The sequence below is a fragment of the Thunnus albacares genome, chromosome 3 (assembly GCF_914725855.1).
Source record: "Thunnus albacares chromosome 3, fThuAlb1.1, whole genome shotgun sequence".
Classification (NCBI taxonomy): Eukaryota; Metazoa; Chordata; class Actinopteri; order Scombriformes; family Scombridae; genus Thunnus; species Thunnus albacares.
Genome location: NC_058108.1, coordinates 2,014,802 through 2,027,323, shown reverse-complemented (window position 1 = coordinate 2,027,323; position 12,522 = coordinate 2,014,802). Strand labels below are relative to the sequence as shown.

The window sequence follows — 12,522 nt, the reverse complement described above, 5'->3', positions numbered from 1 at the left end:
GCTTGTTGTCACTTGAGTGTCTCATTGCAACAGTTGAGGTGTCATCAGCCTTTTCCCTGCTGTGCCTTCGTGTGTTGTCACACATTCTGACCGCAAGCTCAGCTAAGAATCACTGATCTTAAGGTGTGAGAAGGCCTCTCACCAACAGTGACAGGTCACTCAGTCACATCTCCTACACACCCTAAACATATTTATATATCCTGCTTTATTCACTTTTTTAAAATTCTATTTCTGTTTTCAAGCTCATTCTCAGATTAGAATCTATAAGCCAGAAACATTTATCTTGAAGTGTCGTCTTGAAGTGCATTTCCATCGCACAGGAAGGGGAAAGCCCCTTCCTGTGCGATGGAAAGGTAATCTCAGTTTTACTTTTGATATCACACCGATGACATTTTACACCTGAAAGGTCATATACTCAGTATTTATAGTGTTCATGTTTCTCCTTTGGCAATGGTGTAAAGTACTTGAGGCTCATGTTATGCTGAACAGGAATGATTTGCACAATGCCTGAAACTGGTGCAAAAAAGAAAAACTCTACATTGTTGTTGTCTTTTTTTAGCTTAAGAGTAGTTTTCACATATTCTGCTCCTTATTATACTTTCAAGTCAGATAAAGTAAAGTCTGTTATTTGTCTCTTTTCATATGCCTAGGTGCCATATCTGCTGCCTCTACCCTGGGCCCCCCTGGGAAGCCCCCCCAGCTGGAGGACTCATACAGCCCATACAATCTGATGTCCAGCTCTGAGTCCCCCACCAGCCCACTGGTGCCCCCAGACAGCTGGGGCCAGGGCAAGAGCCCCAACGAGAAGATCTCCAACGGGACCAACATTAACTGGCCCCCAGGTGAAGACCAGATACAAAAACAGAACTGTTAACGCTGCACAGTTATAGTAGTGGATCCTTTTCTGTTTTTTGGTTTTAGTTTGAGTATTAGCAGTTCCCTCCACAGATCTGATCTGTTGTCTTGGTTTCCGTCTGACATTTTAAATACACCATGAAAGCTTTAAGTAGTAGAGGCCAAAGGAACTGATGAATTCACAGAATACGTCCTGCAGCATTTGCATCAGTTTAAGAATAACTCTGAAGGAAGCTGTGGCTTAGAGGCTTGTGTGACTTGTTAGAACAGATGAGAATCTTTTTTCCAGATATCTGATCTTGTTGTTAAAATAACGCTTCATTCAGCGCTTAATTTCACTTCCTCAGAATTCTGCCCAGGTGTGCCATGGAAGGGCCTTCAGAACATCGACCCTGAGAATGACCCCAACATGACCCCTGGCAGCGTCCCCAGCGGTCCCACCATCAACACCAACATCCATGACGTTAACCGATACCTGCTGAGGGACAGGAATGGAGGTATGAACAGGAAATATATATTTAAAACACCCAGTAATCATACACAGAAAACATGCTGCGTCATTTCTCCACGTACACAAACTGGTCCGTGTTCTCCGTTACACCACAGGCCCGAATCTTTTTCTGGTACTGATGCTTACATGAAGTGACTTGTTTGTTTTTTCTCTTTGTCCCCGGCAACAACACTGTTACCTCTACGACCGTATAGCCTCTTCCCCAGCTCCTTCTCTTCAGAACGGCTCTCTGCCTTCAACCAGCAGTGACTGGCCTGTCAGTGGTTACTCTAACTCTTTCAGTCTGTCGTCCTCTGATGGAGACAGCTCAGGTACACGAACCGGAGTATCTACCCTCTATGTGTGGACCTGTCAAACCTATCCTCACAGAAAAGGGAGCCCTGACACCACGTTGTCTTGGGCTCCTACTTATCCTAAAACCTTACCCAAACCCTGACCTGTTTTTGTGACCCTTCTCGCTCCAAGTCACACCTAAACTTGTTCCCTCAGTGTTTTTAGACAACACTCTTTCCGTTACTAAGACAGTTACCTCACCTGAATGTGACCCTCAACCATCTGTGCTCTTTTACCCAAACCACGAAAACACAAGCCTCACCCCTGCTGGTCATGACATCAGTACACACCCTGTGTGTGCCTCTTATGACAAGAATTCACAAAGAATTCAGAATTTATGAAGGTCATTTGTAATGTGAGTTGTAAAATATGTAGACACTGTTTATTACATATTTTTTGCTTTTACAAAAAGATAAAGGGACTCAACAGGGACTTTAGTCTCCCATCTTAAAGCCTTAGTTGTAACGTTACATCTTCATCTGTAACTCGATGTTCTATCTCCCATCTTCTCTCCATGTGAAGGTAAACTGTCTGACATGAAGTCCACCTGGTCCCCAGGGCCTATTTCCCAGAGCCAAGCCTCTCTCTCCCACGAGCTATGGAAAGTCCCACAGGGGCCGCGCAGCACCACGGCCCCCTCCCGACCCCCACCAGGCCTCACCAACACCAAGCCCTCTTCCACCTGGGGTGGCAACTCGCTGGGCCTGGCCCAAGGCTGGAGTGGCTCCTACTCCTCTGGTGAGCACTCTCCTATAAGCCACAATGTTCTCATTTCATTTTTATTAGAAGCAACGCTTGAAACAATCTCAGTCACAAACTCACACACCGTTCCTTCAGACAGGACAACTAAAAACTGTTTGCATCATTTTGTGTCAGCCTGCATGGAAACTTTGCTAAGTGACTTCTTATCATATATGAACATCATTCCAGTCTTTAGTCCATTAACTAGTGAAGAAAGAAGCATGATGCTGCTGCTGCTAAGACTTTTTCTCAGATTGCAAAATTTAAAGCGATATACAAATTCTGTTGTTTACGTATAAATCAACAAACAATGTCTTATCAAAGGTAACGTTCATCAAAGTGATACAGAAAGCAGAAGATGTATAAGCGTAGCGTAGTTCACAGCTGCCTCTTCTAGCTCACTATTTAAGGCCCGGGTAAACACACCCAACTGACATCTTGAGGTTTACTGGCTCTGTGGTAAACATCATACACGTGACCTTATTTTGACATCGGGTTTATGTAGATCGAAGAGGAACGTCTTTTGTTAGTTGCGTAGACAAGAAATGTGTGTGGAAATAGTTCACAGTCTGAGAAAGGTGTCACTTTTTTTTTTTTTTTTAAGTTTAACACGTTGACGCAGAGCTGCACAGCCCTCTCGAAAAAACCAAGACAGCGGCTTAAAAAGAATCAACACAAATACATGTTGAAGACAACAGTTTCCATTTAAACTGTTTTCTTAAGGTGTTGTTACTTGAAATGAGTTTACTGCATGTTTCCTTTGTACATAAAGCTTTTGAAGAGAAAAGCTGTCAAAGCTCTGTGTCGTGTGTTTGCTTTTCCACTAATGACAAAGGAATCACTTATAGTGACAAAACTGTAGAAAATGAACACACTGACAGCATTTTATCTTTTAAAATGGTTACTTGTTTCCAGTAAACCACTTTTTAGTTAATATCATGTTGTTTGTATATACAGAATATATATAAAATGTATATTGTGTCTACATTTCTGTTACAGAGGGAACCACCTGGAGTACTGACAACTCCAACAGGACCAGCAGCTGGCTGGTGCTGAGGAATCTCACCCCACAGGTACGTAATCCTGCTCAAGTCAGCATGTAAATATTATTCATTAATTCAAAGATTTAAAAAAAAAAACAGTGGATTTGTCTGATGGCTTAGAAGAAGCATACTCAAAATTGAACAGATATGATTCTTTGCTTTGCCTCTTAGTAAGTGTGATACAAAACACAAATTCAAATGATAAGTGAGATTAAAAAACAGGAGTCCTATAATAGTCAAAAAAGAAATGCAGACAATAATAGAATGAGTGAGAGAAATAAATAGTGACTACATTTACAGTGTAAAATAGATGAATAAACTCAGATATCAGTTGTAATTGCAACTTTTTTTTCACTTTTATGTTCTTTTACTGCAGATCGATGGTTCAACTCTGCGGACCCTGTGCATGCAGCACGGCCCCCTGATCACATTCCACCTCAACCTGACCCAGGGGAACGCCGTGGTGCGCTACAGCTCCAAGGACGAAGCCGCCAAGGCCCAGAAGTCTCTGCACATGTAAGCCTCAGCAGAGAGATTCTTACATCAACCAAAGTGGGCTTAGCAAACTAAAAAAATTGAGGACATTTGTTTTCAAATTCTTGCTTGTTGCTTCACATCTTAGATTAAAGTGAAGCAGCTATTAGACAGGAAGGAAATGGGGAACACTCGGGGAGAAACCCTGTGTTCCTGGTTTCTAGTCTGTGTTTTCCCCGTCTGAGAGCAGTAAAGCATTTCTAATGAGTACAAAGCTATTTCAGTATCTGACCAGTCACATGGAAAAGGAGGCAGGTAGTCATGCTGTAGTCAGCTGTATTGTAATATTACAGTGAATGTTGTAATAATCACCATGAAATTAGGGAAATACCAGTGCCAAGTTTCTCCGGAGGCACATTTGCTGCGTCTAAGAGTTGTTCCTTATTTTTGTTTTTGCTAATAGTGGCAGCCACTGCAGCTGGTCGTCATGGAAACAAAATGCAAGATATTTGACATATTTTTCATGATCAGCAGCACGAAATGTGGTTACAAACAACCCCCCTAAACATCTACCCTTTGCTTAAAAAGAAGAATTTAAACAACCTTCAAATGAAAAAACAATCAGAACAAAAACTGTTTCCTGACTGCTTTTTTTGTCTTCCTGTCTTTGTAAGGTGTGTGCTCGGAAACACCACCATCCTGGCGGAGTTCGCCGGCGAGGAGGAGGTGAACCGCTTCTTTGCACAAGGCCAGTCGCTAGGGGCGAACACCACTAGTTGGCAGGCCAACCCAGGAACCAATCAAAACCGGATGGGCGGGGCAGCGCAGTCCCACTCAATTGGCCAGTGGAGCAGCAGCGGAGGAGGAAAGGCCAGCGGAGGCGACCTGCTGTGGGGAGGGGTGCCCCAGTACTCCAGCCTGTGGGGACCGCCGAGCGGAGAAGACGCCCGCGTGATCGGGAGCCCCACCCCCATTAACACCCTGCTGCCTGGAGATCTGCTGAGTGGGGAGTCCATGTAGGATGATGCCACAATACACTAACCAACCAAACCTGCCGCCACCGTGTCATGTAAGCCATCGGTGGAGGGTGGGGCGGAGGAGGAAAAAAAAAAAAAAAAATTCAATATGAACAGGAGCAAAACCCAAGCAAATCATGTGGCGATAATCAGTATCAATTTGAACTGTTTTGAACTGTGAATTGTGAATCAGAAGGCCGGGGGTCCCCACCACACAGACTGCAGACTCCAGTCCTTCTGTTTTACCTTTTTTTTTTTTTTTGTTAGGTTTACCTTTTTTTGGAGAAAAAAAAAAAAAAGCAAGTTTTTATTCCTTTTTGGTATTTTTTGAAATGCATCATATAAAACAAACTAAAACGAGACACAACACAAAGAAACCTTTTAAGTGTTTTTTTTAGTTTTTTCCATAAGTATACATGACATTTTGTGTGAAGTGTTTTTAAGAGAAGCAATCAAAGCTGCCATCTGAGACTTTCCTTTTCCCTCCAAGAAAAAAAAAAAAAGAATCATCCCAAAATAAGACTTAAAACGACCATTCCCAGCATGTCCATGGCCAATGATGTGGTTCAAAGACCTTTACTAGTTATGTTAATGTTTGTTTCTCAGCACTAATATTAGCCTTAAGTGCTCTCTGGCCCAGGTCCTTCCCAAGCCGCCTTTTTTTAGTTTGTTTTGTAACTGAAGAAATAGCTGAAATCTTGCACAGTTTAACCTCTGAGCCAGCAAGTGGTACAGGACACGACTGGTGACCAACTCTTGTCACTGGGCAGTAAGAAGGCCTGGCCACGTGACTGGCCCTACCAATCATCAGCTTAATTATTTTAATATGTCTTCTCAAAGGGATTGACACAGCTGTTAAATGTTCTTTTTTTTTTGTAGGTCTAGATCCAAGCGCATTTTTTTGATATCTATCACAACATAAGCTGAGAGAAGATTATCTTGTCAACCTGGCTGCGTGTCTCCGTTTCGTACACGAGTTATACGTGTGCAACGGTGGCACCTAATCATTGACGTCTGCAAGCCCAGATCCTTCTGGTCACCTTCAACATGGAACCCAGTCGTTAACTGGTGCTTTGTCGAATTTTTCTATTGTCCGATTTGTTATGAAGCCCAGCAGTCTGTATGGTCAGCCAGTTTTTCTGAGGAAAAAGTAAAAGAACACAATTTCACCTTCATGTGACAGTTACATTGTGCAATATACACCATAGATCTTTCTTCCGTCCATACTCGATGTCCACCGGAGCTGGATTCTCTTTTTTGTTTTTGGATTTTTTTCTGTTTTTGATTGTTGCTGATCGCAACAAAAAAAGACTTTGGAACTTCAAAAAAAAAAAAAAAAAAACCTTACCCCCCCTTTTCAAAACTTGGATTCCCTCCAGGCCACCAATTCCCTTGAAACTGTTGGGAAAACTCAGCAAAGAGGAAGAAAGCAGCTGTTGAACTGTGCATGCAGCAATCTTGTACTTCAAAGTGACACTGGGTACATAACAATGCACACTTCCTCTCTGCGTGCCACAGCCACACCCAACAGAAACTGAATCCACAGTGGGATTGGATGGTTCTGGGTATCTGGCACAATACCAAATAAGAGGGGTTTTTTTCCTAATGCAGTAGACCTACGAGTGTTCCTTGCGCGCTTGGTACTGTACAAACAGAAGAGACTAAGACTTTTAAAAATTCAAAGGGTTTTATCATAGCACTTATGAAGAGCAAATTGCTTCAACTGCAATCCAATAAATCAAAAAAAAAAGGAGCAGCAAAAACATTGAAAACGACAAAAAAAAAAAAAAAAAATCCTGCTCTTTTATGTACTGTATCTATTCCTCGGAAATGTGTCTGGCGTTGTTCCTCTGGTAGCAGGATGAAGGGAAACAAAACTGAAATGTACCGTTGGACTTTGGGGGAAAAAACTGCAGTCCAAGAATTTTTTTTTTTTTTTTTTTCCTTCTTTGAACAATATCAAAGTGAATATCACTGTTACTCCAAATGTTTAGCCTTGTTCTGTTTGGAGGCACTAGACTTGCAATGTCAGCTGTCTCTGACACCCCGCTGGCCAGCCAGCCTGCCTGCCAGCCTGCCAGCCAGCCAGCCAGCCAGCCAGCCAGCCAGCCAGCCAGTCAGTCAGTCAGTCAGTCGGTGGGTGAGTCGGAGTGGGGTGGGGAGGGGGAGTGTCCACTGAGTGCCTCTCTGCTGTGGTTCCTCTGGGTGTCAACGCGGCAGCCCCACAGCGCAGCACTTCCTCCTGGGCTCCACTCGACCCTCCCTTCATGTCTGGCAAAGAAAGCGGCTCCTCCGAGACTGGCCAATCACGGTTCTCCGCCGCCACACACGGCATCTCCAACGTTGCGGGGGGGGGGGGGCCCCGCCACCGCTCGACCCTTGCCGTCGTCCTGCCCTCTCCCCCCCCCATCTCTCAGTTCTTTGACACAAAGATCACTTTAGCTGGAAGATGTAATAGTCATATTTCTGGAATTTTTGCCAGTTGTACTTTTTATTTTTTTGAAAAGATCATTTGACTTGATTTTTTTTTTTTTTTCAATGTGTTATATTGTTATTTTTGTCTACATGCAGTGGTCTACAAATTACTGGCTGCTGAACTAGCCCTTCACTGTTCATATGCAGAAACACTTTGGTCAGAGGTGCCTCTGTATGTTCATCCTGTGTATTGAATGCAAAACAAGGATCAATACTACAGACCGTTATTGATTGTCTATTTGTTTTTAACTGATCATGCTTTTGTGTTTGACAGTATTCTGTAGTACTTCCAGGTAGTATCTTGAGATGTGTAAAAAAAAATAGGGTGTCTCAGACGTGGGTGTGGGTGTTTGTCGCTCCAAGCTGCTCCGCCTGCCCGCAGGCTGTCCCCCCTTGCCCTTTGCCTAGCTGCTATGCTATAACCTCCTCCTCCTCCTCCTCCTCCTCCTCCACCACCTCAACCAGACCCAGTAGCCCTCCCCTGACCAGGCACCAACAGGCCCTTGTATCTGTTTCTATGCAAAAGACTAGAGGCTGGGGCCCTTTACAGCACGCCAAAACCTGACTCGGGAACGAGCACTCCTCCCAGAGCTTGGCAAACCCTAACACTTGTCTCCCGTGCACTCCTGTCGGGCACTTCAGAACGGCCGCCGTTTCTGTAAAGTCAGGCTAAGCCACCAGAACACTGTCACGTACTCGAGTCCAAACACTTTATTAAAAGGTCGGCCTTTTCTCTCTGCGCTGAAGACACTTTTTGTCCAGCTTGATCTCAGGGTAGGGGAGTTGATGATACCAAGTATGAGATGCAGCTCTCCGTATCTGTCCTTTCTACTGTGAGAGCGTAGTCTTAAAATTTAAAGGCCATCTGCGCAACAATATGTACAGACCTCATGCCTCGAAACTTAATCCCAATTGGAAGGGAAAAGGCTGGTATTGAATCCTTTTCTCCAAAGGTGGCCTATCGTTACTGTTTTTTGGGGGGCCCATTATTGCATGTAAAAGATGCCAATGTAATGTGCCAATATAAATTTGCTGTGTCATACTGTATCTTTATAGAGAGCACTTCTGTTCCCCTGTCTGGAGGAGCTTTGATAACCTTTGCGGAGGGTGCAGCGGGGGACAGGAGGGATCAAACAAATGGGCGGCAGCATCACACCCTTCAATGACTGAGATTTTTTTTTTTTTTTTTAAATGCTTTTGTGGGGAACGCCCCACACTAAGGAGAAAATCTTTACTCAGTTGGGGGTTCCAGTTTGCTACAGTGCACAGTTGATGATGGGTAATCCCGGGTACATATTTTTTTAAAACCAAAAATGAAATCGCATTTTAACGTCATTTTTATGAAGTTTGACATAAAAATCTTAAAAATGCTTAAAAAATCTAAATGAAAAAAAAAAAAAAAAAAGATCTATAATATGTTAAAGCTCTGCACTTCTAGCTGAAACGTCTCCGGCCGTCAGCCTCTACTACCACCATCTAAAAGGAGTAGACTGGTAGCCGGGGTGCCTTTTTTTGTGGATGCTGTATTTATCTTGTTTTTATGTTTGTGTCCTGCTCAAAGCGGGCCCACTGAACTGTACATTTCCACAGACCCAGATGGCTTGGGCCCACTGTATCAGCCTCACTCTCCTCCTCACTCTGCATCAGCAGGAAGGGGGGTGGTGGGAGGGGGAGGGGGGGGGGCACATTTCAAGAGGTACAAAGTCTTAAAAACAAACAAAAAAAAAAAAAAGTTAAAAAAAAATGTTTTAAAACAAGAAAACGGGAAAAGGCTACCTTTTCAGGACTTGCAGTCCTGCAGCACACAAGCAAAAATCACTATTGCCTGTTTCTGTAACTGCCTTGATCCAAGCTCAGACAGACCCAATAGCCGAGGACCTCCCAGCATCCTGTACTAACTGGAGAACCCTGACAGTGAAGGGGGTTTCCCATGCTGCACCAGCATCGAGAGGCTCTCCCTCTCTACAGCTCTGTTCTAGATAGCAGTATATATGTACACACTACATATATATATATATACTGGAAAGGAACGGCGTGTGGTATCACCTCTTCAGACTTCTTGGATCGTAACCTCTGAAACTTTTCATTTTTGTTTGAAAAGGTCTTGGTTTAACACACCTGAAAAATGAGCAATATGTATTTTCCCCGCAAATAAGTGATACGAAGGAAAGAATTTGGGTCGGATGTAAACTGATACTTGATTGATTGAAAGCGACGTCTTTCTCATACGGAGTTGGATATGCACGTTTTTTTGGTTTCGATGACATATTACAGTACTCTGAAGTGCTTGTACTGTACATATGTGTATTTGTTAATTAGCCCATCTAAAAGCCCAACCAACCTGAATCACCTGGTTTGATGCATATTTACCCAGTTGATAAGAAAAAAGAAAAAAAAATCACAAACATATCAAAACAAAAAACAAAATATTGAACATAAATACTTGAATCATGGAGCGCCAATAACGAAATGTGAAGTCAGTAATTCTTTTTTTTTTTTTTTTTTTTGTTCTCTCTATCTGACAGGTACACTTAGGGGCTTTTAGAGAATATCAAAAATGTATTGCATTAAGTTACAAATACAAAATCTTTGAAAAAAAAAAAAATGCAAAAGTCATCTTAGATGTGTGCTTGAAAGTCAGATGTATGTATGAATGTGTGCGCAAGAAACTGTGTGTGTACAGGGCACATGGCCTGCTGTTATGTTCCACTCAGTATGTTCTATTTTGTGTCTGTTTTTATCTTTTTTTTTGTTGTTGTTGTTCTGTCAAAAACTATTCTGATAGACATTATTATCTTCTAACGTTGCACTGAGTGTCTTCTACCCCTCACTCAGCTAATCGTAGAGAAACGAGTCTAAGTACGGAGGGGGAGATGGTGACAATTCATGTGTACATGTTTACTCAAGGACTTAATGGATTTTTTTTTTTTTTCATTCTATCTGTAAAAAGTTTATCTACCTTATAGTGGCTTTTATTGTGGAATAATCCAATACAAGGATTATCATTGAGTATTGCACCATTTTGTTCCGATTATACAAAAAAAAAAGATGAAAAAAAAATCAAAAAAGTACAAAAAGTAGCAAAAAAAAAACTAAAAAAAAAAAAAAAGGGGTAAAAAAAAAAAAAAGAAAGAACTGTTGGCCATAGATAGCTGTAGAAGGACTAGTAATCCCGATGTTAACTTCATGGAGAAATGGAAAGGGATCAAGTGTGGGAGGTGAGTTTGTTACAAGACTCATTTCAGAGGTGCCTATCTTTTCTGTTCTTGTTTTGCAAAAAGCCACCTGTCGTTTACAAGCATTTCATTTGTCTGAAGTTCAAGGAAATAGGAATTTATAACAGGAATGTTAAAAAAAAAAACAAAAACAAAAAAAAAAAAATCATCTTCCATCAAATATGGACATGAAAATCTTGCAAAATGAAGATTTATGCTACTTTCAGAACTCTGGGATTGATCAGTGTTGTCATATTTCAGTTTAATTTCTCTTTCCGTGTCGACAGACTATCTCTGTATGTATTGATTTGTGATTTTTTGTGTTTTTTCTGCAAGCGACGCAGTTTGCTCACTATCTTGCACACTCATAAAAAGATGTGGATTTTGTCTCAGGAAGGCCAGGGTTCCAGATACCAACTCCATCATTTCTAGGTTTAATGTTTGTGTGTGTGGGGGAGGGAGGAGGGTGGGGGGGGGGGGGGAGAAAAGGAAAAAAACAAAAAAAAAAACAACAACAACTGAAAACAATTAAACTCCAAGCAAGCACTGAAGGTTATGAGTTTAACAGAATATAGAGTGCCATTTGTTTAAGACAACAAAAGAAAAATGTTCGTAGCAAGTTACATATTTACCAAATAAGACTGAGAATCAACTTTGAAAAAAGTGGAGTGCTTTACATGTGAAATCTAAGTAGAAATTGCTTTACATTTAAACTGATCAATGGTTTTGACTGTCGGAGACGACAGCGACAGAAAATGCATTTTGTATGTTTTGACTTTTTTAAGTTTCCATCCTGTCGTCGTTCAGGAGCATCGTGCAAGATGTTCGTGTTTTTTTTGTTTCAAATCATCTCTCCTGTCTGTTCACATGTCTGTTCCCGTGACAGGTATTTCAATAGCTGAGAGATTTTCTCGACATGTTTTATCAAAAAGGTTTTCAGAGGCAGGTTAGAAGTGGAGGAATAAAGCTGGTTTTTAAAAGGATCATGATCTATGCACAAGTGGGAGGGAAGAGTCCGAGCCTCGCCGCTCGTCGACTAGACTCTGGGGTTCAGGGTTTGATGTAGGGTTGTTCTTGTTTTTTGTCTCTTGCTCAAATTTCCTCCACTCTTACTTCCTTCCTACCCCTCCTCCTCCTCCTCCTCCTTATTATCATCATCGTCATCTTAATATTTTAGCAAAATTTTACATTGCGTCGCCATGCTGTGTAATCCTTAACCAATGAGCGCTTATCCTTCTGCTAAAGCACTGTGGGTAGTACTGAAAAAAAAAAAAGCCCATGACTTTTAAGGCTGGCTGTTTTTTTTTTTTTTAAAGGGGAGGAGGGAGGGTGGGGGAATGGGGGGGGGGGGGGGGGTCCTTTGCCTTTGCCTTTCTCTTTACTTTGAAAAAAAAAAACATTAAGGAAAAATGTCTGTAACTGAAATACAAAGTTGTGGCTTTTAATGTTGTTCTTTTTTCTCCTCATAGAATGTGATTGTTAAGGACATGCACCGGAAAAAAATGTTTCCATGAATTATGGAGCTTCTTTCGGACTATATTAATAAATTACAAATTTTCTTGGCTGTTACTGGTTTGTCTTGTCCTCTTTTCTTTTTTATTTTTTTCAAATGGGCTCCACATAAGCTTCAGCTGTGATTTAAGGTAACTGTATTGTTTGAATGCATGTTGAATATAACTGCAGTAGAAACAAGTTAATATTTAATATACAGGATATTGGGGGTGGGTGATCTGAATTTGTCATCTCGTTATTATCACTTGCTTGTTTTGGCCGCTGTGATCAATGTTGCACATCGATGAGCAGGACTATACTGTGGAAATATTGATATGTATATGTGATAAGGGTATTTAAAAGGTACC

General features: G+C 41.8%; 1 protein-coding gene across 4 annotated transcripts in view; it reads left to right on the top strand.

Moving 5' to 3' along the window:
• Positions 1-11,978, top strand: part of LOC122978760 (trinucleotide repeat-containing gene 6C protein-like) — a 56,228-nt gene extending 44,250 nt beyond the window's left edge. For 3 of the 4 annotated variants that reach the window (XM_044345733.1, XM_044345732.1, XM_044345734.1), the window contains 6 exons: positions 651-842; positions 1,203-1,352; positions 2,222-2,437; positions 3,440-3,513; positions 3,860-3,999; positions 4,632-11,978. In XM_044345733.1, coding sequence (XP_044201668.1) covers positions 651-842; positions 1,203-1,352; positions 2,222-2,437; positions 3,440-3,513; positions 3,860-3,999; positions 4,632-4,977 — 1,118 coding nt within the window. In that variant the 3' untranslated portion in view covers positions 4,978-11,978. Of the gene's footprint in view, positions 1-650; positions 843-1,202; positions 1,353-1,560; positions 2,198-2,221; positions 2,438-3,439; positions 3,514-3,859; positions 4,000-4,631 lie in introns of those variants that run through there. The other variant, XM_044345735.1, reaches the window with a different exon arrangement.
• Positions 11,979-12,522: the final 544 nt, after the last annotated feature.